Raw genomic sequence first — 25,572 nt, 5'->3', positions numbered from 1 at the left:
AAGCTTTGATTTTCGTTTAAAATTGGTTTATATTTGTTCTGCTAGTGGTTTTTCAATTTGCTATTTTGTTGCCATCACAGTTGGGCTATCACAGATGCGTTGTTGGTTGGTCCTGCCACTCCACCTTCCTGCCACTTAATCCCTTTTACCAGGGGCGCCACAGGGGCTGCTGCTGTTCCATGGGCTGTGGAGAGGGGGCGGGGCTATCGCAGTCGCTGTGATATCCAGAGGAGGCGGGGCTGAGGGGCGCCTTGTCCAACGAGGAGCAATCCATGGAGATCTGGAGGGATTCCTGGGCGCTCTGTGCCTCATGGAATTGCTGCAGGTTCTTGTAGATGCGGCCCAGGTGAGTCATCACCGATTTGCCCAGGTCGACGCTCATGCCAGGTGTGGAGGCCATGACACGAGACACCTCGTTGACGGCATTCATGTAGCCATTCTTGAAACTGTCCAGGGGCAGGGCGTTCTCTTCCTGAACCACCTTCTTTGGGTTCTTTTGCTGGCGCATGAAGACTACCGCTGACTCGAGCATCTCGGCCTTGTCCATCCGCAGGATGCCGTCATCACCTCGGAGTTCGGCGACAAGTGTTTTCAGGTTGTCCAGGCACTTGTTCATGCGGGCCCGTCGCTGACGTTCCAACAGGGGCTTCTTCACCTTCTGGTAGATCTGGGTCTTGCTCGTGTATTCCATTTTTGAGTTGTGTGTTAATGTTTACGTAGATTTAAAGAATTTTTAAAAAATTGTTTAAATTTTGTTCTTTTTGGCTGGTTGTTGCCTGCTCGATGGCGGAATCGTGAGTGATATTCAGCTCTGACGAGCCCTGCCTTTTTATACGGCTCCCTGGGCTCTGAAATCCACCCTCTGGTACGCACCTTTTCTGCCCTCTCTTTCGCGCGCATGGCTAAGTCCTGAGCATGCCGTCTCTTTCGCAAGGAACAGCTGCAACTTCGGAGGACGGAGGACAATCCTTGTGGCTCGTGGCGTGGGAACCGAGCTGAAAGTAAGTTTCTCACACAATTTTTTCTCGTTTGTTTTCCCTTTTGGCCACATGCTTCGCTCCGCTCCGCTTCTCATTTTTTTTTTTCGAGTTTAAGGATCAGGGCTCATTTTTGCAGCTGTCGCTGTTTTTGGCTGTTCGCATTGCTTTCTGGGCCGGTGTTATTATCCTTAATGCATACTTCACTGCCTCATCCTGTCGCTTGGAATGGGTAGTTGGTTCATACATGGGTACATGGGATCGGGAAGAGGAGGAGGTGGGGATCTGGTTGTGCGTGGGCTGCTCTGGCATTGTTATCCTGCCGTGCCATCTACTCGCTTATTGTTTCATCAATGCCTGCAGACGATGATGGCATAATGCCCCTACTCCTGTCCCGATCTCCGAACTGGAGATCTCCTCTTTCCGTTCCCACACTGCCCCGTCGCCGAGTGTTTATTGGACACAATTAGTGGATGTGGCATATTGGCTTCGTGCCGGGTCGCCTTGGTTGTTCGATCGTTGTTCGGTTTACGATGGGTGGTTGTGGTTGCTTGGCAGGGGGACGTGGGTCAAACGGGCGCAGAAAGTGTGCCCCGCATGCTCGACTCGTGGCTGAGGTTGAGTACTTATTGCCCAGGGTGAGCCCTGTGCCGGAATGCCAGCCTATGGAATGTAGTGAACTCCCTGTTACCCCCCTAATTGGCATTTAATTGGTAGAAAGTAATGAATTATTGCGTTGGCTAAATAATGTTCACACCTATTAAAAATTTTTGGAAGTATTTTTGGAAAATAATAAGATTAAAAGAAGGACACTGCCGAGGTAATATTGATGATATGATTGATTGATGATATGATATATGATATGTAAGAGTAGAATTATAATCATAATTATAAATTTTATTTTTTTATATTTTATTGTAAAATTTATTAAATTATTTGAATTGCTTTGCAGTAAGTGATTTACAGTAATATATTTTAAAGAGTGTGACATATGATTGTGCCATTTGGGAACAGCCAATTTGGAAAACTTATTGGGCCAGGAAGACATTTAATAAGTGATCAATAGCACACTTCATAGAGTATTTAAGGGTCAAAGGCTAATAAGATGTTAAATGGCACAGTAGATTAGCATTAACAATTACAATGCCTACCTATCGGATTTGTATCCCTCCCTTCCAACCCCCAAAAGATGGTAATACTTCGGCGATACATTAAAATGAACAGGGGATGAGCCAAAATCTTGAGATACCTTAAGATTAACATTTATTAAGTAATGATATGACATTTCATTCATTATTGTAATGGGCAGGGATGCTCATTTTTAGAATAAGCGGTGAACAAGACGTTAACTGCTTGTACCTCCCTTGTAACCCCCAATAGGTAATTGATTATTTCCAACGAAAATACTAAGAGGGGTTCGCAGACCTTCGATATAGGACAAATACAATAGACCTTATTGTCGATGAGTAGTTTAAAAGTGTGCCGACTTGCAATTATAAAATTCTTCCCTTGAACCCCTTTATTGACTGTTTTAGATAATTAAAATAGTTTCATGGTCAAAAGAATATAACAGAGTGTAAAGAATATAATAGCTGCAGTTCATTAATGTTTATTTTAATGTTTTTAGATCAGAAAGGGTAGATTAATAAGCAAGGTTTTAGTAACGGTTTTTTAAAGTGTGTTTTTTTAAGATCTTTAAAAGAAGCTTGCTTTAAAATGGCCTATAATAACACTATCATCTAATCACATTGTGCTTATATATATTATAGTTATGTAAGATTATTTAATGTTACTTTGGTTTACAGATTTTCCGAAACCTTTATTGATTATAGTATTACATAATCAAAGTACTCATCAATGCTTCATGTTTCACTTATTACTTTGAACTTGTAATTGTATCTTGTTATTAACTTTGCTCTTTTAAAATAATGATGGGGTTTCATATAATGAACATAATTTATAAAAAGTCCATTAATTTAAACATGTATTCAATAAGCTTATGCACACTATATTTATGTTTATGAATACGTGTATACAGTACACATTAAGTTTGTTTGACCATAGAACATAATGGTTTATTTGAAGAACATCGTGTGGTAAGTCAAAAAAAATGTTTTATCTTGATTTCGTTGACCGTTTTTGCGATAGAAACTATTAAAGTTCCAAAAATGCCAATGAATCCAATAAGAGAGAGCTGTAAAGTAAGAATTCCCCAAATAAGAAGTCGGTAGTTAAATTTCGTTTCGTTAATTTTGTATTTCTTTTCATTTTGTATTTTTTTGCGTGTTGTATTCTTGAGATCTCTTAGCTGGTAAACATTTGTATATATTTAGAGTAAAAAAACAGACTTCTGCTTGATTGAGTTAAGACAAAAGTTAATAAAGCGTCCCTATCACAGACTTAACTTAGAAACCTAAAACGTGGTAACGTAACAAATAAATGAGGATCATTTTAAAGCATTTTCTAAAGCTGCGTTTCCAATTGCGCGATTGCCCGACGACGATTCAGTTCTGGTATGTTTCAGATCTGGTCTTTACCAGGGACGCCACACCTGACCGGGGCTGCTGATCTGGAGCAGGGATTCGTTGTCGCTGGCATAGCCACTGGAAACAGGGCTGATGGAGGAGCAGGAGCTGGCACTGGAGCAGGAACTGGAGTTGGAGCTCGATCCGCAGATGATGCTGAGTGGGGTGTTGACGGCCTGCGATTGTTCCATGGGCTGTTCCAGTTGGTTGAGACGCATGCCCAGGTGGGTCATCAGGGTGGTTCCAAAGGCAACATCCACTCGGGGAAGGGAGGCCAGAGCACGGGACACTTCGTTGGCTGCCCGGATGTAGCCAGCACGGAAACTCTGCTCGGGATTGGCGGGAACCTGCTTCTTGGACTCCTTAAGCTTGCGTAGATGCTGCACGGTGACCTCCAGAATGTCGGCCTTCTCGAATTTGGCATCGCCCGTCTGGGAAACACACTCGGCCATCAGGTCTTTGAGTTCGTCCAGGCACTTGTTGATCCTGGCACGACGCTTGCGCTCCAGCAAAGGCTTCATCACCTTGCGGTACTGGTAGGTCTTGGACATCTCGTATTTGGTGGCCATTGTGTTCAGTGTTATGTGAGTTTTGGTAACTTTTAGAATGACTTGTTGAAGAACTTCTTCTCGATCCTTCGGTGGAGTAAGTCCTGAGATGTTGACTGCACCACGACTGCGTTGAAAATGTTGCCCTCGTCTCCGGTTACCGCTGCTTTTATAGCTGCACGTGCCGTTCCGAGAGCGTCTCGTGCTCAGCGCACGCTGCCTGGAGAAAGAGAGAAAAGAGAGTAGCGGAGCTCTGGAGAGCCAGAACCACCACCTGCCGAGCAAACTACTCTCACTCAGTCACTGGGACACGATCCTCTCGCCTGCATTTTCGGTGGTGGGTTTTTCTCCGCAAACAAGTTTGGAACACAGCTAGGGTCAGTATAATATGGGCTCGCAATAATATTATAATTTCAGCAAATTGTGTTAAATATTTTAAAGTTAAGTTCATAAAGTTTAAGTCGCATAATAAATATTTTAATCTTTATTTTCCATACAAAAATTCTTTAAATTTATCAGCCAAAACATTACTCGGCACAGCCTCAAACTATTGCACATAAACATATTTTTTCAGAATTGCAGAATTGATATGTTTAATATGCCTACTTTATGACTATTTTAAGCATATGAAATATTCTTTACTCATATATTTAAATAATTTGTATTCTTTTAAAAAATTTCCGCAAAAACCTTAAGATTTTTAAAAACCATTTCCAGTCGTATTGTTATGACCCCATCTGTGTTTGCTGGTAGTGAGTCTTGGCAGGGGATGAAGATGCCATGGTGCAGTGGTGGTGGTGCGACGGTGGTTGCACATGCTGCTTCTCTGTTTTCCTTTCCACTGACATTCGAATCGTGGGAAACACTTTGCCCTCAAGTTTCCCACAAGATTTTTCTCGCTCGTTGGTGTTATAAGTTATAATCGGAGGTAGTGCGAGTCCCGAGTTCCGAGCTCCGAGTTTCGAGCCCTTATGCACATGGCACAGTGGGTCGAACAGATGAAACACATGCGGGAATTTTTGTGCGTGGTTGGTTGAATGAAGTTTTTCAGGATTTTCCACCTAGGTGCAAATTTAGGACTACGGATTTTACGCATCTTGTTATCTACTTGCTAGGGATATTTTATTTCAAATACTCCAAGAGGTCGTGGGAATGTGTATTTCGGGATGAAGGCAATGGGGTTTTCCAAATCGTAATTGTTAGTTTTTAGGTTTTAAAATTGTAGGACTTTTCTGTAAGGTATTTCATGCAGGTTTTTAATTTTGTACCTTACGGTCCTGTCCTTTACTTGCTACGGCTAATTTGAGAAACTTCCTTTAAAGATCGTGAGAATGTGAATTTTCCGTATCCGGTTCCATGGTTTTTCCATGTTGTGTGCAACTTTAGGACCTTTGTAAAAGGTCTCTAAGCAGGTTTTGAACTGTGTACCCTACGGATTTCTCGGTGCCTGTTTTCTACTTGCTACGGTTCATTTCTGAAACTAACCGATGCATGGGAGTCCGACTTTATGGGAAGTTGTAAATTTGTAGAGACTTTTGCGGAAGGTGTTCCATGCGTAGTACTTTGTAATTTACGAATTTCCGTGGCTTGACCTCAACTTGCCATGGATAGTTTTCGGCGGCTGTGACGGTGCGTGAGAATCTGAATTTTTGGAAACATTTAAGGTGCATGTTGATACGGCACAATTTGACCGAATCACCATTTGATGGGTTTTCTGTGCACAGATGTGTGAAACATAGGACCTTTAGTGGAAGGTGTTCCTTGCTGGTTAACTCTGAGAAATCGTATTTGCTTGTATTTTTCTTAAGGCTAGGAAAATGTGGGAGACATATACCTTTTTGAGGAAATTGGAAACTAAAAAAAATTTTTAAAAACATTTAATTTTTAGCAATTAAAATTTATTTTAGGTGCTTAAAGTTTTGATTTAGTTATTTGAAAAAAGTACAAATATTTGTAAGAATAAATTAAATTCACCCCTTAACAGTTTCAAACCGATGTTAAACTGCATTTGAACCACTGTAAATCTGACCGAGCTGCTTGTGCGAGTCACGGGTAGTACTGAAAAAACTACCACCTGCCCTTTATTTTATTTAATTTTTTCTTGTCCATCGTGGGCCCTATAGCTGCCCTCTCCCTCGCTCCTGCTGTTGTCAATTATGAATGCTGAATTGTAGCTTCTGTTGAACACTTGGGCCCAGGGATCGGATAGGATCGTACTGCGCTAAGTGGCATACATATACGCGTATGGTATTCCTGCTCACGTCGGGACATCATCATCGTGGGACCCAGAAAAGGGATGGTTCGATGGATCGACGAGGGACATGCAAACTAAATGACTGTACGGCAAATTGACACACACTAAAGATTAAATGTATCGCATTCGTTAACTATATAAACAATATACGTGGCCGGTTTGAAGAACAGCAGCGATGCTGTCGTTGTTGTTGTAGTTGTTGTTGCTCTGGCAGGAAGTGTGTGTGCGCTGCGTGCTGAGAGTGTGCTGAACAACAAGCCGTTACAATTTTCTGGCGACTGTGAGAAAATTTTTCGAGCTGCACATGGCCAGCTCTCTGTTGTTTTTTTTTTTTCTTTTTTATTAAATAGGGGCAACCATTTGGGCACGCAACGGGGTTGGCTTATTGTCAATGCATCGATATAATCGCTGGTGTTGCTGCTGTGCCGTGGATGTTGCTGCTGGGTTGCCGATGTTGCTGCCGTGTAATTGAATATGTGTGCGCATGCTTGGCACGCCAAACGCGCGACAGACGCGAGCAGCAGCAGCAAAAAAAAACAAAAGCTAAAGGGCCCCAACAGAAGCTTGCTGCGCGCCACGCATTCGCAATAAAATCGAATGAAATGCAAAAAAAAAATGTTTGAATTTTTTTAAGCCTGGAGCTTGCGAATCGGCGGCAGGAAATTACCATTTTGTGCGGAATGACAGGGCGGCGATTATCATTTGCTGCGATTAGCGTTGATGCCCGGATATGCGGGGATATAGTCAGCTCAATGGAGGGTTAGCTTTGATTTGCATTTGCATTCTTAAGATTTTTAAAGGGAACACACAAAAGTTATGATAATTTTTTGTGAAAGTCAAAATAAAATTGGACTTCAAAATTATTTGGTTGTGTAAACAAAATTCCGGAACAAATTAGTATACTAAAAACGGAATAATACGGTTGATTAATCTTTCGGTTGTCAATAAGTTGATTTAGATATTTTAGTGAGGTTTCAATAACGTTTGGTATTACCAAATTTTAAAGACCTTCCGCAACAAATGAGATTTTTCACTAATAACAAACAAGCAATCAGTTAATTTTCGAAGGTAAGTTTTAAGAGCTAACAATAGATCTAATTAAAGTTTGTTCAATAAATTTACAAGTGATTTTTATTAAGCGGCCTAAAAGATTTGTTGAAGACAACAGCTTAGTAATTTTCCCTTTAATCACAATCCAATTGGGTTGATTTTTCTCCAAGCACGAACAACAAAATTACCCAAATAGCAAACAGATATAGTTTCAATTAAATTTCTTTGTATATGTTTATTTCTTATAAACTAATAACATTTATTCTACACTAACTAGCTTAAGTTCATATCACAAATGTATTTTATGTTTATCAGTGGCACCCATCGAGGATCTCCAACTGGAGAGGATGTCTGAGTTGCATCCTTAAGACTAATTGGATATGGATACTTGTTGCTGGCACGCAACACAATTCGCACGATCGCTCGACAGCTCCATTCATTCACCGAATGATATGTTTTGTATTATTCATTCATGCGTTCAGTCGTTTTGGTCGCATCTACCGGTTTTTGGCCCATGTTGTTGGTGCTTTGGCTTATGTTGCTGCTGTCGTCTTGGGATTGTTGTGGTGACTGTCTGTTGTTGTCATCGATGCTTTGATTTCTTGAGATGTTATAGATTGTTATAGTTTATGTGGCTGCTACTGTTTTTGTGGCTAGTATTCTCGCTTTTTAACAAACTATTATAGCTTTTATTGGCCAAGTTGACTCTGCGGTTGGGGTAGGGTTCGCTATTGTTGCTGCTGTTAATGATGCTCTTGAGTTTTTGGCTTTTTGAGGTGTTGCTGCAGGTGAAGTTGCCGTTTTTGGTACTGGCAATTATATTTGCTGTTGGCATTGCAATAATAATTGCAGTTTCTATTGCTGTGGTGTTGCTACTGTGGTTGCTCCTTTAATACTCCATTATGTTGCTGCTGGATTTTCGGCTTTTTGACAAGTTGCTGTTGACATGGCAACATTAAGTGTAGTTTCTTTTCTTCTGAGGAAAAGCTGCTGTCTTTTTTCCTATTGCAATTAAATTGGTTGCTTCTTTCTTCACTATAATTGCAGTTGTTGACAAGACAGCCACTTCTAAAGCTGATGTTTTTTTTCTCAGCAATGATTCTCCTTAGATTGCTGCTGATGCAGGTGATTTTGCTGTTGCTCCTGCGATTGTTGCTACTGCGAGTGCCAATAAAAGCTACCGGCAGCAGTTTCCAAGCAGATGACCAGGTGCTCCTCCATTCCCGTCAGAGTTTCTCTCAGCATCCTCTCGTTGGCCTGATTTTGGGCAATCTCCTCCAGACTATCGTACCGTTGACTATCGTTATTTGTGCTGCTTTTGGCAAAACGCTGCAGCATTTTGGCCAATAAGTTCTTAACTTTCGACATGGTTCTAGGTGGCTGTATAAAATGCACTTTTCTGATTAGAGTTCTTTACGCGTTGGCTTTCAAATTGCAACTGTTGTGGGCTGACAGCAAGTGTCGCGCTTTTATAGGGCAACGCAACCTAGGCAGATAACCACCACCCAAAAGTCCAACCACCCAAAACAACAAGTGCCACATGTTCACGACACATGTGCAAACTCCGCGCAGGAGCAGCAGCAACCTCATCTGAAATATCAACCCAACGTTCGCCTGCCACGCTTTTAGCGCAAGGAACGCCGCAGCAAGCTCAACACGTGCAGGATAATCTCGTTTTTGCCCCCACTCCGGTCGTCCCTGTTTTTTTTCAACCATCCTCATTTTTTTTCTGTTTCAATACAGAATAAATATTGAGAGCGTTGAGCAGTTGTGGTTCCCATGGATAAGGTTCGACAGCACAAGGGCCTTCCTTCCCCTATCCTTAGCGCATATCTCGATTTTTTGAGGCTAGGGGAAAAAGTATCCCACGGTTCGAGTGGCAGCTGTTTGCAATTTAGGCCACAGCCCCGCTCATTTCATTGCCTTGGTGGTGGTTGTTCCTTGTAGCCGTTGATGTTGCTGTTGCTGTTGTTGTTGTTGTTCATGATGTTGCCCCTTTTGACACATATTGCACTTGCTGCTGCTGCTGCTTCTGCTGCAGAGTTGGTTCAACTTTGGTTAATTGCTTCGCCCGCCGTTGGGTCACGCGTTTGCTTCCCAATCGCTTTCCACCTGATTGATGTTTGCTTTTGGGCCTGGGCCTGGGCCTGGAAAGCTCAGCGGTTGGCCAAACGCGTGGCGGAGGACAAGTGCTGCTCCTCTGATTGGGACGCGGGTCAGTCACGTGTTTGGAGCACAGCCGCAATTTTAATCCTCGCCAGAGCAAGGTGCTTTCATTTGCGGTGGCGCAATGATAGAGTTTTAATTCAACTTATATGGGCTTATAATTTGGAGTGTTTGTTGTCTGTGGGCCGAGAATCGGGCGGTGAGTTTCGCATGAGGGTTGTTTCATGGCACGAGCTGCGAGCAAAGTGGGTTTGAGGTTGATTGCTTTCAAGGAGTCAATGGTGTTTAATATTAAATGGTTTAGCTGATAAATTGGATTGAGTTGATATGGTGAGATAAGTGAAAGGGTGATATAGTTAGTTGGACAAATTTTAAAGGATATCATGATAAGAAACATTCAGACAAATTTTAAGAAATGATTTTCAAAACAGTCATGTCGATATGAGGCTGGTCAATTTGATTTATTTAAAGTACACTTTTCGTATCATTTAAAATAAACCCTTGGATCAAATTAATTATTTTAACATTATCTGTTAACGTTTGTTTATATTATCTTTCTTTTTATATAACATTAGATTATTTTGAATGTCAATTGATATTAGAGTTTATAATATCATAAAAATAAATCATAAAAATAAATCCTAACAAAAGGTAATCGAGTTTTTAAGATACATATTAACTCTTTGAAAACTTATTAAATACTAATAAAAACATAATTTTTTAATAATATAGTTTCTTCTCAGAAACTATATTATTATAAAAGTTCATCCCAGTTCTTGTATGATCAAAAAAGGGAAAGTGCAAATGATGTTCCCTCTTCCATTACCATCTTGACTATTTTTCCCATGAATGTATTTAAGGCCAGAACAATGGCGTTAACACCAGGAAGTGACCATTCTTCTCGAAGCTAACTCTGAGTTATTCTAACCATCCCTCGGATTGTGGGCTCAGTGCTTATGTCTCTCAACAATTGTCCACTTATCGTTCAACTAATTTATGGCTGTGCAAACATTTGCCAGCGACATTTACCTGACAAGCCAACTGGTGGTCGGGCATAAATCCCTCAAAGGATTGGATCATTGAAATCCATCTAGTGGCTGTCAGTTGGCTACTGGGGATTCTTACTCACCTTGGAGACATTAATGATTTGATTGCCCATTGACAAGCCAACCACTCCACCACAATCAATGACAGACGGCTCGTTAAACTTCTTCTGCGGGTGCGTTCGTTCAATTAGCCCATGTCGTAAAGTACAAATAACTATTGCGTACAAGTTCCTCGGAACTTGGAAACTCGGACGGCCCGGCCATAATCATTAAGCCCGCCGTCTGGTAGCCGGCAATTTAAATTAAACAATCGTCAATGACGGCGACAAGAGTGAAAAACTAAAGCAAAGCAGTCAGTAATCAGTCGGTACGTCCGTCAGTCAGTCGAGCTGTTAGTCAATCCGTCAGTCAGTCAGTGAGTCGGGCAGTTAGTCAATCCGTCAGTCCATCAGGCAGTCGGCAGTCAGTCACACGACGATCGCTACTTGGGCTGATAATAAGCGTTGCGCCGGCGCAATAAATGTGTGCCGACAGATAAATGTGTGCCCTCATCTGGTTTTTGTTGCTTCTGTGTATTTACAGCCCAGTGGTTGTCTGTATGGAGTATCTGTGTACCGGCTTCTTTCCGTGTATCCGAGCCTGTAATCGTAACCATATAAGCGTCTTAAATGGCAGGTGTGCACATCGCGTGGGAAACACACGACGCGTCTCGAGCGGTTCTCACGATATGAAAATCGAGCAAAACAAACCGAAAAGACCCCTCAAGACCTCAACAACGGTGACTGCCACTTTCTCGGGATTCGAATTGGATCTGGGATAGGGATTGGGGTTAGCTCTAAGGGTTGATGGGACCTAACATTCGGTCAAGATTTATGGGGAAGCAAGTGATTTGGAAAGTGGGACCAAAAAAACCAAGACTATAAAATGTATTTAAGTGCTTGTTTTCAATAAGTGGGGTATTAAAATTGCTTTAATAGGCAGATATAGATTCCTTAATTTGGAAAGGATTTTAGTAGTTTTTATTTATGGGGGTACTCATGCTGGCTTTTTTTTCAATTAATCAAAGTTTTCCTTTCACAAATAAAATTTGCTTTGGTTCCTCAGTTTACATTCTTAGTAAATTGGTTTATTGTGTTTAAAAAAAAACGACTTCTAAGGACAACAAATTATTTTTAATGTACGATTTTGTGATAAGGCATTAAAAACATTTTTTAATAATACGTATTCTAAGAAATTTAAGAGCAATACAAAAAGTATTTTGATTAAAAACTAATAGATGCTCAGCTACTGGCAATGATCCCATGTTCAGGATCTAAACGATCATCCCACTTTTCTCTCAACGAGCCAAAGATCAGTAAGCCACAACAAGACAATTACAATTTTACCGAGTTTGATTTTCATTTGCTGGCCCAAACCGAATCAGTTTGTCGCAGACAATTGGTACCAATTCCGTGTACCACGTTCTCACGTCTTGGCCAGCATTTTACGGTTTAATTGCAGTTACAAAGCGTCGCCAGGACCCACACTCCTTGGCTAGACAATTGAAAGGAATAAAACGCACAAAGGGGCCCAAAGAAAAGCAGCCCGAACAGTCATTCTTTGCACAACGATTTCAGTTTCCTTTCCCACGCACGCACAGCAATGAGATTTACAGATCTCTACGGTGGGTTCGCAGGTAGCAGGTCCTCCAGAAAGGACCTTCTCCTCTGCTGCGACTGCTGCGGGTATAAAAGCCAGTGCAGTCGAGGAATCCAGCATCATTCGAGCAGCATCCTGCAAGCAGTACAGTTCAGCTCAGCTCACTTCTACAGAACTACTACAGCAACTCACAAAATGGCACCACAGACCAGCAACCAAACCACATTCGTCTCGAAGACCCAGCACTATTTGAAGGTGAAAAAGCCCCTTTTGGAGCGCCAGCGGCGGGCCCGCATGAACAAGTGTTTGGACACGTTGAAGACCCTGGTGGCCGAGTTCCAGGGCGACGATGCCATCCTGCGAATGGACAAGGCCGAGATGCTGGAGGCGGCACTTGTCTTCATGCGCAAACAGGTCGTCGAGCAGCAGGCGCCGGTTGCCCCACTCCCGATGGATAGCTTCAAGAATGGCTACATGAACGCCGTCAGCGAAATCTCCCGTGTGATGGCCTGCACCCCGGCCATGAGTGTGGATGTGGGCAAGACGGTGATGACACACCTGGGAGTGGAGTTCCAGCGCATGCTGCAGGCCGATCAGGTCGACCAGCCCTCCACTCAGATCTCCGCCCCACGCCCACTCAGCCCCGCCTCCTCGGGATATCACAGCGATGCCGAGGAATCCGAATCTGCCGCCAGCCCCAAGCCATCTCAAGATACCATGTGGCGTCCCTGGTAATTGGTCGTGCCACTTCATCATCAGCAACATCGAATCATGTCTTCCATCAGCAATTCCTGCTACAACGAATCATGTCTTCCAATTGAATCGTTAACACTGTGATAACAGCTTTACCTAGATCATAAGCACACCACAAGCTTTACTAGTTCATTAAGATTTAGTTTATAAGAGAATACAACAACAGCTTTAATAGTAATAAAATACAAGAAACATAAAACTAAATATTTTTGACTTATTTATTTAAAACTTCACAAACTTTAAATCGCATTTCGAAATTTATTTTCAGATAGACAATTTCGCTGAACTCTACCAGAGAGATCGTTTTAAAGAGATCTCTTTAATTATAATCAAATATTATATGTTTATTCTCCGTTTAGCACCAGTGGGACCTTTTGATTCTCTTATTTGATTTATTTGTTATGAGGCTTAACTCATAAGAAAATACAAAAGCAAACAAATAATAACCAACTGCAATTCATTGGGTTGGTATCAGGTAGGTAAGGAGGCCTAATTATTGTTATTAGAAAACATATTATTTTGACGACCGTAGCTACTGCCCTTAGTTACTTTACTAAGAATACGTTGTTATTTAATTTAAGAATAATAAACTATTTTCATAAATACCTTATTTACAAAAGCTCAGTACTTTCGATATTTTGTTGTTAAATTTGGATTTTACAATATTTTCAGATTATGGTTAATTTTAAAGAACAGTTGAACTAAATAAATTAAAATACAACCATAAAGATATCGACTGCATTTGAAATTGTGTGTGTGTATATTAAGGGGACAATATCATCGAAATTTTAGTACTTTAGTGAATACGATTTTTTGTATAAAACTGTTTGGCCTGCATGTCATTTGAAGAATATTTACCCCTCGTTGAGGCGAACAGTTCATTAGAATAGATCCCCATTTAAAGAGTAAAATACACACATTAAGCAAACCCTCCCCCACCTGATGATCGATATAAACAAGATCTGTGCAAGACACCCCAGCTGGGACCTCCACTGCGGACTGTTGAAGTCCCCCGGGTCCAAGTAGGAGGTCCTCGGGTTGTAAACCCAGGCAAACCCCTGGCCAAGCGACGCCTTTGAGGGGCAGAGACAAAAAGAACTGAGACCTGTCTACGCCTCGATCAACAGCTTAACACTGTGGTGTTGCACGTGTTGCTGGGTGTTATCGAATCTGCATATCCCTCGAACCCCTGGACAGGGCTCACATATCGTTATAGTATTTTTTTTCGGTCAGGGGAGGTTCCGAGACCATCGAGTTAAAGCGTCAATTACGACCCCTTTTGTGTCCTGCACGTGCGTGCTGAGTGATGGGCGGGGATCGAGGAACGGGACTCTGATGATATCCTAAACCAACAAAGACAATGGCCACCGGATTCCTGGAACTCGCCTCCCGCATATGCGACACACCATCGCACATACTAATTTGTAAACTAAAAAATAAAAACCAAATTTAAAAGACATGTCGCGCTGTCTCGTGTCAAGTGCAATGTCTCTGTGTAATTCGATGATACAAAGGACCCCACATGTCGCCACACTGATTAGTGTCTGTGTTATTTTATCATTACAAAACCAAAGAAACCGCCACGTAGGTCCACCAGATCATATTCATAAATAAGTTCGGTTAATACCCTCTACATCGGGTAAATGAATTCGACGAATAGTTCATTTTTACTATAACTTTTAAAAGCAGCTTACAAAAGTTGTGTTTTAATTTAATATCATATAAGTTATTTCCTCAAAAAGGTTTTGTTTACAAAAAACCCTGAAAATCTATTTAAAAACTTTTAAAGTTGCTAAATGATTTTCATTAATTATAATTATAGAAATCCCTACAGAAAACTGTACTAACTGTACAAATATATTTTTGTATTTTGTATCACTAGTTTGCTTTTTGGCTTATCAAGATCAATATAAATAAATTTTTCGGTGTACAAAACTAACATATAGGCTTATGGAAAAATATTAATATTTTAATATTAAAGATTGGAGATAGGGTTCCTCCCACCCATAAAGCCAACTAAAGAAAATGTTTTAAATTTGCTGAAAACTTAAAGAAACGTTGATGTTTTTCAATGGTCATCAACAATTCGTGTTGGTTTTGTTCCTTCAAATATATTTACCGATTCCTTGTTATTGTTATGCTAACTGTTGTGCACATGGGACTATGGCACTGACTATATCCCTGTAGCTCATCCCGTCGGTACAGCTCAAGTGCAGATCGTTTTACGTTCAACGGAATTTTTCGCACGCCTCGTTTGATGTTCACGCTGCTGACCACGGAAAATGTAAACGGAAATACCGTAACAGATTCGGGCAGTTAGCACATCCTCTGGACGAATGGTCCGCTTGGGTGTGGAAGGTCCTGTCCGGTGTAACTGGACCTGCGGAGTGCGGAGGGAGGGAAGACCTCAATGATCGGTGGGCTTTTCCCGCTGTCAATCGCTGCCGATCGCACATGTGTGAAATGTTCACGTTTGCAAGTTGCTCACGTTGCCGTAGATAGTTATGGTCTTCAGATAGATGGTTAGGTGGATGGATCGAGGGACGTGACGGGGCCGCAGTTTCGACCGTAACACCCTGCTGCGAGCGAAACGAGGTCGTCACGTGTACAAACACGATCATTCCCACCCCCCTTTGAACACTTGGCTGGCAGACAATGGACTGCCAGGGTCAGGTTGATTTTGTTTTTATTTTTTCTATTTTTTTCTCTTTCTCCTATTTTGTGTGCGTCGGGCTAATCTACAGTTTTGGAACCTTAAATGATCGACCCGCGATAAGAAATCAGTGCACGTGTTCAACCAAAGATTTTCCTGGAAGATAGAAAAGTGAAGGAGAAAAAGAAGGCACCACAGTAGTCACCGAAAACCCCGAAATAAAACCACTGCAGGGGCAGCCAACCTCTTCGGGACCCCCAGCAGGGCTTTGGTTTCCCTTTCCCATCCAAATGGTTAACTATTTTTATTTGTTTTGGCCCTGCACGTGGGCACACAATAAAATGCAGAAAAAACAACGAACACAAAAAATATCCATGCGAAGGAAAACTGGGGGCAATGAGTCAACCAGAAAAAATAAAGGACCAAAAACACAATTAGATCGACACAATCCGTGCATAATAAGTCCGAATAATGCGGTAGCATGAGTCAACCAAAAACGATACGAGGAACTGGATGAAACGTCCAAGGCTATAAAGGTCAGTTTCCAAGAAGTAATTCAATAATTTGGGACTGTTGATCCAGCAAAGGATATTGAAAAGATCCGTAGGCAGGCCTTGTTGAGATAAAACGCAAGGGATTTAATAGAAACATTCTGTCTCTCAATAAAAAATATTTGAAGCCTAATAAGAGGAGGGACTTAATAGAAATGGTTTATATCTTAATCCCCAAATATGGTGCTGTTTTCTGTCGTTTTTGTTAGCTTATTTTTAAGTGACTTAATCAATACTTTAACCACATTTAAAAAAATACAGAAAATTTGTTTTTTTAAGAAAAGAATTTTATCGGTCGATAAGAAGTTTAAGTTTTAAAATTGTTCATATCTTTTAACTTTGGTTCATAGTAGATTACTCTTGATTATGGTAACATTTTTTAATGCAGCAACAGTCCGATATGGTTTGGGCGAAGAAAACCCTATGAATAAGGCCATAGCAGCACCTTTATTTTAGGAATTATAATATTTTTTATTTTAAAGCCATAGGAGTAATTCCATAATATAGACTTTGTATTGATAAAAGAGTACCGTGTTAATATGGAAATAGGTTCGTAGTTTGGAACTCTAACTTCTTAGAAAAAGGGACCCTCAAATAGGTAGATTCCAATAACAATTTTCCCCAACCTTTGATTTGAACTCATCGATCTGAAACCACACCGACCTAGCCAAGTAACCCAACCATATAATCATCATCACCTCCACAGCAGTTCAATAGATCTGAGATCCAGGACGAACTGTTAACGCCAGCCTACAATTTCTCACTGATGAGTCCTGCTTAATTGGTCCCAACTCACACCGTGTTCCAAATATTTATGGTTAAGTCAAGGGACAATCCATTAAGTACGCCAGAGATACCCAAAGGGAGCCCGAAAACAAAAAGCAGAAAGAAATCCTGGGAAACCTTGGCTTCAGCGCCTCACGCGCCATCAAAGATCCACAAAAAAAAAGAAGGAACCGCACAAAAAAGGACAGGCGCTCGCTGTGCGTGTGCTCCTCCAACGATGTCCTCGTGATCCTGCTCCTCCTTCTCTTACATTTTTTTTACCCATCATAATAAGAATCGGTCCCCTGCTAATTGTGTGCCATCAGCAACAGAAATTAAAAGCAACTCCTTCGTCGACGATCCTTGTCCTCCTCCTCCACCTCCACCTCCGCCTCCATCTCGATCTCTCTTTTTTTTGGGCAACGCCCCGTCTCCACATACAATTTGATAAATTTCAAATTACAGCGCATTAAATGCCTACAGTTCAGGATCCTTGGTCCCTTATCTGTGTACCCCCTGCCCCTCTCCTCACATACTCTGGATTGTTTGCCTATTGAACTATAGGATCTTCTGGTTTTTGGGCATTAATTGTTTGCCTCCGTTCGAGCGTTGAAAATTGAAAATATTCTCCCACGTTTCCGAGCTGCACACGTGTTCGAAAAATGGAAAAGGGATTTCCCCCGCCCCTTGGCTCCATCATCTCCCCGTCCCGCTCGCACAGCCTACATAATAAGATAAGTGCACATAAAAACCAAAAGTGATCGGCAGAAAAAGGGAAAAAAACGAATCTCCTTTTCAAAAAGGATCCTTTCGATGCGAGACTGTGGGAACTGGTAGAAAGTCTCGTTTCTCACGATCCTGCAGCAGGATAAAATTGCCCGCACCTCCAACAGGTGCAAGGAGTGCGGCACGACATGCCGTCACACTCCGACGCACGCAGGTTAATGCCGATACAGTCCCTTTTCGAAAAAACACACCTGCCGTTTTTGTTGTTGCCTCGCCGGGTATCCGCACACACAGTATGTACTGTGTATTGGATTTTTCGGGACACGTATCCTTGTAGTTTCCCACACTCGGTGTTTTGTGACCTGCTCGGCTTTGGGTTTCTCCACGTCCTGGCGGGTATAAAAGGACGCTCTGCCCGAGGATCAGACATCATTCGAGCTCAACGCTTCGTACAGTACACATCTCAGCTACACACCAGCTAAACGAAATTTCCATCATCATGTGCCAGAACAAGAGCAACACCAACACCATGACCATCAAGTCGAACAAGAAGCTGTCTTACAGCGTCAAGAAACTGCTGCAGAAGATCTTCAAGCAGCAGCAGCGCGTCGAGGAGGAGCAGAACCTGAAGAACACCCTCAAGGCCAACTCCTTGGAGTCTCTGGAATCCATGGAGAACAGCCGCAATGCCGATCTCGAGTCCGCCTCCATTTGCGCCTCCCTGGAGTCCTGCGAAAACGAGGCCAACGAGCGCCTCTCCCACTCTTGCGAGATGGAGGACTACGAGTTCGAGCAACTGCCCACCGTCCCCGTTCACTTCGTCCGCACCGCCCACGGCACCTTCTTCTGGACCGCCGTCTCCGATCTGCCAGCCGATAACGACCTCATCGAGCCCCTCTACTGCAGCACCGCCAACGAGATCGCCATCCCTCAGGATCGTTGGGTTCAGGCCTAATCAGCATCCTGACACTGCATCCCACATCCAGCAACTATGTCTTCCATGGAATCTCCAGCTTTAAACAACGTCTTCCGTTAATTTTTGACACCATTCCACAAAAATTAACACGCAAGCCGATCAACTCAACTGAAGAGCTTTACAAAAATTGTGATACATTTTACTTAACATTTACAAAAAAAAAACAAATCAAAATATATATACAATTTAAAAGAAACTTCTTTTGGTTTTATTTCAATTTTTATAAAACATTTTTCAGAAAAAAAGACAAATTGTAAATCACACACCTCAAATTGGTTAGATTTACCAAAAAAAAAAAAAATTGTGTTACATTTACGGGAATCTGCATGAATAGAAATCAAAATTTTTGGACCCCTTTGTTGAAACGATTTTCCGTTTACAAATAAACACAGAAAATAAATAGGGAGCGAAATCCTTTGTTAATTGGCATGACTCATTTGAAAAACGAGCGGACCCTAATCCGATTCGATCCTGAACCTTTTTGGTCTTATTGTTGATCAATTTACCTGCCAGCAGGTAGTGAAGATCATCGTCGGGGGTTGTTCTGCCTGTTGAGTTTTGCTGCAATTCCAACCAGTTTTCGGGCAGGTAGAGAGGATATGTTGATTGCCGATCAGATCGGTGAAAAACGGTCTCCAATTAGATGATCTGCTTACGTGAATGAATCAGAGCCAAGTCGGAAATGTATTGCATACACTAAGGCTGAAGCATCTTCAGGGCAATTAAAGGGTAATTTATTGGAGCAGTAAACAAATTGGATTGCTTGGGTCAATAACTAAACCTTTTCGGTTGCTTGTTGCGCATTAATACCTTATTAGCGCCTGTAAAATCAATGCAGGTGGATCTCTGTGAAACTTTTTAGACAAATCGAATCCAAAGCATATATTTCATATCTTTTACCTGTAAAGCACACTTACTAATATATAAAATATTGGTGCTTTGTTTGGTAAAATATCCAAAAGATAAGTTTATGATATTTTTCAGGAATAAAAGTCTTTGAAGCTTTTTTGCGGATAGTACACATCCTTTTGCAACTCTGAAATATAAAGAAAATCTCCTTTCCCAACAAGTAAACATAATAACTTTTACAATTTTACTGATTTATTTTATTTGGGTAGTCTATTTTTGATTTCTCTTTCTCAATTAACCATAAATTAACATTTATAAACTATGTAAAGCTTAATGAATAGGCTAAACAATGAAGAGAGCGCAACAAACTAATGAACCTAGGAATCGTTTGGAGTAGGAAATTAGTGCACTCGCATATATATTCACTGATATTGATTGATCATCGTACTTTAGTTATATCACAGTTGAAATTAAACAATCAATTTACAAATTACCATTACGGGAACTAAGCCTAAAAGTATTTCAAAACCAACTTCGAAACCGATTAGCAAATCTGCCTCAATCAACTTGGTTTGTTAATGATATACTTTGGAAGACAACGGATCTTGTTGCAGAACGGTCAATAGCCATTTTTTGGGTTGCGATTATAATGCTAGGGATAAGATCGAGAGTCAGGAGTCAGGCCCAATTACCAGGGCCTCCAGACGGGCTCCGAGGCGCCGGACTCCTGCGAGCTGACCGACGCCGTTTCGGATAATGCGTTGCCATCGACGGATGTCACATCGATCAGTTCGTCCTTGCTGTTCAGGAAGGAGCTGTAGCTAATAGCGGCAGCGGCGGCCGCCGGTCCATATCCTCCCAGGAGCGGAAAGGCCAGGCGACCCGAAGATTGCGGTAGTTGTTGCTGCTGCTGATGTTGTTGTTGTTGTTGCTGCTGCTGCTGCTGGAGCAACTGCGTCTGCAGCTCAATTAGTCGCGTCGATAGGAATTTCATTATCTTGCGGCCAATCTCATCGGTTTGCTGGGTCTGCAACAGGACCTGCGTAATCTGATCGGCGGCGTGCACATATCCCGAGCGAAAGGACTCCACGTGGGCGGTACTCGTCGCGGTGGGCGGACTGTTGACACCACCACCACCACCAGCAACCACTGCCTGCAGGGAGAGGCCACCCCGCTGCTTGAGCTTCCTCATATGGTCCACCGTCAGCTCCAGAATGTCCGCCTTCTCCAGTCGCGTGACATGCTCGCCCTCCTGCTGCAGGCACTCCACCATCAAATCCTTGAGATCGTCCAAACACTTGTTGATCCTGGCCCGCCGCTTGCGCTCCAGCAGCGGCTTCATAACCTTGCGGTACTGATACGTCTTGGACATCTCCATGACCATGATCGATTGGGTGTCTTTTAGGTTTTGTTTTTAAGGATTGCTCTCGTTTAGTCTCTCAACTGCACATTATCACTTCTGATTTTGGTTCGTTTCATATATATGTATATATAAGATTTCTTTTACGAATTTGTTGCGCGTGCGTTGCGCGTTCCACCGCTTGCGGTGCGTTCGACTGGCGGCACTTTTGGGAAATGAGTGCCAAACTAGTTCCCAGCCCTACTTTTATATGACAGCCAGGCTCTCCCGCACCGGGGGTCTCACTCTCGCAGCCACAAAGCTCCCGCATGATCGCTCGCACACACTCGGCTCGGGCCGCAGATCGAGTTCCACTTCGGCTCTTCTCGGTCGCGGATCGGTAGCCTCGCTCGGCAGCGGCCCAAAGAGAGGCTACTGTGGGCCCTCGATGGGGGTTGCACCGTCTGCAGTGGCACCGTTGGTCCAGGATTGTGTACAAAGATGGAGGATTAAATGGATCCAAGAGCAGAATATTTCTTAAATTCTAAATAGTACAGATGATTTTTAATTACAGTGGCCAATTACAATAAATAGTCGGTACATCATTATGAATTGTTGATCGTGTCCAAAATACAAAATGATATTTGCAGCGATAGTTTAGGAGAAATGTATGATGCTAGTTAATTAAGGAGTTAAAATTGAAGAAATTTTATTTTCGTGGGTACTAAAAATATTTTTTCATAAACATATAAACAAAAATTACATTGAGTTCAAAGGTTTTTTAACAAAATTGTTTTTTTTTTCACAAGCACACATTTGCTATCAACTGGCAAATTACAGATACCTCCAGAAATTATGTCATATTCATAGACAATGCCTTAGAAATGTTAAAAAATGTTATTATTGAAATGTATAAGAATTAAATCAAGGTCTTGAATAATTTAATAAACTGGTAGAAATGCTTTAATCATGTTGCTTATGAAGGCCATAACAAATTTAAACGATGTACAAAAAAATATTTCAATTAATTATAACAAAGCTTTGGTTCTCCAAAAAAAATGCTATAAAAATTAACTTAGAAGATTTCCGAGGGCTTCTTATAGAACGTAAGATAATTTTACTATTTATTTGCAATATTATTCGTTAGAATCCAATGATTTCAAACCAAGGTGCATGCAATGGGAGCGAGTGAGAGCGTGCCTCGCTGCAGATACAAATGTATCTGTATCTGTGGCTTTGGTGCTCTGGCGCGCGTCGTCTTCAATTGATTGCATGGCCAGAGGGAAACTGAGCGGTCGGCAGTCGGCTTTCGGATTGGATCTCATTCTCAGCGACTGCGCGTGTCTCTCAGACCGCTCCGCCCCCCCTCCCCCCGTCCATTCCCCCACCATATCATACTTATTGTCAATGATGACAGTGCTCGGCTCCCATTCGCTGTCGAAGTCCGCTGCTCCGTACCGCTCACACCAACAATGAGACACAAGGGAGCCTACGACTACTGCCTATGTGACTGTGACTGTGACTGTGGCTGTGGGTCCCATGGATGTGGATGTGGATGTGGCTGTGGATGTGAGTGCCTACTTTACGAGACCGTGGGAAACAGATTTGTCGTGTGTTTCCCACACGTTGGACGGATGGCTGGATTGTGATGCGATCCGATGGATTGCTGAAATGTTGTTGCTGTTGCTTTTGCTTTTGCTGCTGGTTGATTTCAAGCGGGTTGACTGTCGGCCGCCGATGGGGGGCAGTGGGCGAACGGGCAAGGGGGAGGCGGAGGGGGAGGGGCTGCCTTAACTCGCGCAATTATGTCGCATGCTTGGCTGATGATGATGACTGCGACAATTGCACGGGGGGAAATAGAGTAATATTTTCGGACTTTTCCATAGAATAAATATCATAACCAGGGATATTAAATTGAATTTTTAAAAGTATAATATATAAAGCTTTTATAAATAACTTAAGCCTACCTTTCAAATAACGGGTTATATTCATAGAGTTATGTTTTTTTATTGTAAATTTCATAAACTTATTATTTAAGTCTGCAAAATTTATAGCAGTGACAGAGAAAAATTTGTCTATTCCGGAGTTAATATAAGCATTCATAATTTAATATTCTAAATATTTGTTTTTATTCAAAACATTTTATTTATAATTGCATATCTTTATAACAAAAATCGAACATGATTATTTTTTAACCTTAATGATACAACATAAAGTTATTTTTTGTATTATTTATTGAGTTATCTAAGCTGCTGTTGATAATTTGTATTTTTAATATTGTAAAGTAAAATGACTTTACTTGAGGGGTTTACATTTTGAAACATAACAAATATTTTTAGGAATTTCTCTCTGTGTACAACCACTATGATGGCTTTGGCTTTGGGTTGATATTTCGTTGAAGCGTATCGATTAAGTGTAACAGTTTCGCTATCTCGGCGCATTGGGGGTTCCGAAAAACTGTTTTTGCATAGTCCGATTGCCAACCCTTCGGCATTTGTGGACTTTTGTCGTAAACTTTAACATCCGGTTGTCGTTCTAAGATTCGTTTTTCGCCCGTCCTCCATAAAAATGTTTAATTCGCTGATCTCAGGGCTACTGGTCAACACAGAGTGTATAAAATGTTTCTTTTTTTATGCCCCTTTATTCGCAGCTGCCGCTGGACTGGCTGGCTTTATCACCATAGCAGCAATATGACACTTGTGGTTGGACGCCTCGGAGTTATTTTTGTGGCCGTGCTTTTTGCCTGGCTAAGCATTTCCCATGATGCTGCAGAATCGCTCTGTTTGTTTGTCTTCTGGCCATGACTTCCGTTAGCCGTTTGGCTTGACTTGGCTTGGCATGGCTTGGCTTTCTGCTGACTGGAGCCATAACAATTAAGCCTCTCAAGGCATTTCGATGGTTCGCCTTTCAAGATGCCTCAACTTTCAACTTGGCCGGCACACGTGGCGTATGAGTAATGTGAATATGCAAAATAATCACGCACACACACTTCGATGGACAGAAAGACCGCAAAACCATTTTCGACTAACCTCAATGCACACTAATTGCTTGTCATATATGCCCGTCCGTGTGTCGGCCGATATGTATATAGTTTTGCACAAAACTTGTTGCCATCGCCGGCCGTGTGAACCAAAAGCTTAAAAGCCAAATAGTTGCTGATGGGTAAAGACTGTGCTGAGGGGTCAGTGAACAGCGAATTACAGATGCTCTCGAAGGAGAAAATTGCCAAAGATGAAAGGAAAAACCATAAACATTTGTTTTAATATGCTACTATTCAATTTATTTATTTTAAGCGTACTTCCTATTTAACATTTTATTTGAAATTTACTAACTAGAGGACACCAGACCAAATAATAACAAAATGTAAAAACACGTTTATCTACACCAAATATAAAAATAAATTGCTTTCTCTAGAATTAGATTTAAATGGTAGAGGCAAAGTTCCTTTGTACAATTTTTATCGTTGGAAAATTGTTTTTTAAATTGAAACAATTTTAATAAGTTTTCAAATATTATAATCATTTATCGTATTTTGAGTTATTTGATTTTAAAATGAAATCTTTGTTCGTTATTGCCGAAAAATTTGTGTTAAATTTACTTAGAAAAAAGTAAGTCTCTTCATAAATTTAAAAAATATATAGTAGTTAGTATCACTGGTAATCTTCTGATTTTCAGAGCAAACCTATTTTTTTTTTTGTAAATCAGTTTTAATTGTATGTAAAGCACACAATGAAACCAAAGTTTCCTTTATAAAAAAGTGTATGAGCCGCCTAACGACTTCCAAAGTCAGCCTCTGAAAGGCGCAAGCCCAGGCACAAGCTGGCCTCTGTTCGAGCTGCAATCGCAATCGCAGTCGAAGTTGGCTTGGAAGTCGGTCTGCAAGTTGGAGTTTCAGCCGGTGTCCGTGTTGCCAAGTCAGTCGCTTTCAATTTGGCAAACGTGCAGTTCAAAGCCTAGACGCTGATTGGGGGCAAAAGTGCGCGGGATGGACGGTGGCAGGGGGAAGTGCTGGTGGGGTTTCAGCCAAGATTAATAGTGGCCAAAGGCAAGAGAGCCGAGTCGGTTCGAGAGATCGCTGGTGCGCAAGCGTGCGGTGCACACGCGATTGGCACGAGTTTCGGCCACAGAAAAATACAAAAATAAAAACCCGATTCCGATTCGTAGCGTAGCCTGAGCTGGCCTAACTAGTTATGGCAGCTAACTCCGATTGTTGTGCTGTGTTGTGGGAACCTGCAAACCGGCAAGGACTTGCTGCCTGAATGAGGTCACGGCCTCATTAGATCCCCATCCCCAAGTACCATAGCTATAGCTATATCCATACCCATACTTATATACCCATCCCGTTTTCCGTTCCCAGTTCGGAGCGTGTGAACCACAACATGTCATAATCCCCTCGTTGCGACTAGTCCCTTTTAAAATGAACTTATCAGCGCCGAGCTCTGCGAGCCTTGATTATAAATGACAACAATCAGGCCAACAAGTAGCAATAACAGCTGCTCAGCCCGAAACAAAAATCACATCGAAAGGAAACAGAAAACAGAAATAACAGCGTCAGCAGCAGCAACAACAATAATAGTGCCCCGAAAAATCCGAAAACCCAAGTGAAATTCTTATAAGCCCTTTCCCACACTCGAAGACATCGACATCGAACAACGGCGACGCCTGCGCCTTTTGCCTTTGCCATTGCCTTTGCCATTGCCAGTTCCCCAGGACGGAAATGCCCAGCGTCTTAGTCCCACGCTCGCAGAAGGGAACA

At 41.9% G+C, this 25,572-nt stretch overlaps 6 protein-coding genes across 6 annotated transcripts; 2 read left to right on the top strand and 4 right to left on the bottom strand.

Moving 5' to 3' along the window:
* Positions 1-10: 10 nt before the first annotated feature.
* On the bottom strand, positions 11-828 carry LOC128258461 (enhancer of split m8 protein). The gene has a single exon (XM_052990091.1). The coding sequence runs from the start codon at positions 689-691 to the stop codon at positions 146-148; it is 546 nt and encodes a 181-aa protein (XP_052846051.1). The 5' UTR covers positions 692-828; the 3' UTR covers positions 11-145.
* Positions 829-3,219: 2,391 nt separating this feature from the next.
* On the bottom strand, positions 3,220-4,196 carry LOC128256464 (enhancer of split m7 protein). The gene has a single exon (XM_052986846.1). It carries the CDS (start codon positions 4,069-4,071, stop codon positions 3,511-3,513), a length of 561 nt encoding a protein of 186 aa, XP_052842806.1. The 5' UTR covers positions 4,072-4,196; the 3' UTR covers positions 3,220-3,510.
* A 3,306-nt stretch (positions 4,197-7,502) lies between these two features.
* On the bottom strand, positions 7,503-8,805 carry LOC128259322 (enhancer of split m6 protein). Its single transcript, XM_052991632.1, has one exon. It carries the CDS (start codon positions 8,720-8,722, stop codon positions 8,510-8,512), a length of 213 nt encoding a protein of 70 aa, XP_052847592.1. The 5' UTR covers positions 8,723-8,805; the 3' UTR covers positions 7,503-8,509.
* A 3,532-nt stretch (positions 8,806-12,337) lies between these two features.
* Positions 12,338-13,144, top strand: LOC128260673 (enhancer of split m5 protein). The gene has a single exon (XM_052993855.1). It carries the CDS (start codon positions 12,400-12,402, stop codon positions 12,937-12,939), a length of 540 nt encoding a protein of 179 aa, XP_052849815.1. The 5' UTR covers positions 12,338-12,399; the 3' UTR covers positions 12,940-13,144.
* A 4,954-nt stretch (positions 13,145-18,098) lies between these two features.
* LOC128264710 (enhancer of split m4 protein) lies at positions 18,099-18,808 on the top strand. Its single transcript, XM_053000351.1, has one exon. It carries the CDS (start codon positions 18,152-18,154, stop codon positions 18,605-18,607), a length of 456 nt encoding a protein of 151 aa, XP_052856311.1. The 5' UTR covers positions 18,099-18,151; the 3' UTR covers positions 18,608-18,808.
* Positions 18,809-19,709: 901 nt separating this feature from the next.
* On the bottom strand, positions 19,710-21,070 carry LOC128264701 (enhancer of split m3 protein). Its single transcript, XM_053000339.1, has one exon. It carries the CDS (start codon positions 20,859-20,861, stop codon positions 20,166-20,168), a length of 696 nt encoding a protein of 231 aa, XP_052856299.1. The 5' UTR covers positions 20,862-21,070; the 3' UTR covers positions 19,710-20,165.
* Between the last annotated feature and the right edge of the window lie 4,502 nt (positions 21,071-25,572).

Source organism: Drosophila gunungcola, chromosome 3R (genome assembly GCF_025200985.1).
Source record: "Drosophila gunungcola strain Sukarami chromosome 3R, Dgunungcola_SK_2, whole genome shotgun sequence".
Classification (NCBI taxonomy): domain Eukaryota; kingdom Metazoa; phylum Arthropoda; class Insecta; order Diptera; family Drosophilidae; genus Drosophila; species Drosophila gunungcola.
The sequence above is the reverse complement of the archived record's forward strand: the minus strand, read 5'-3'. Positions and strand labels throughout refer to the sequence as shown.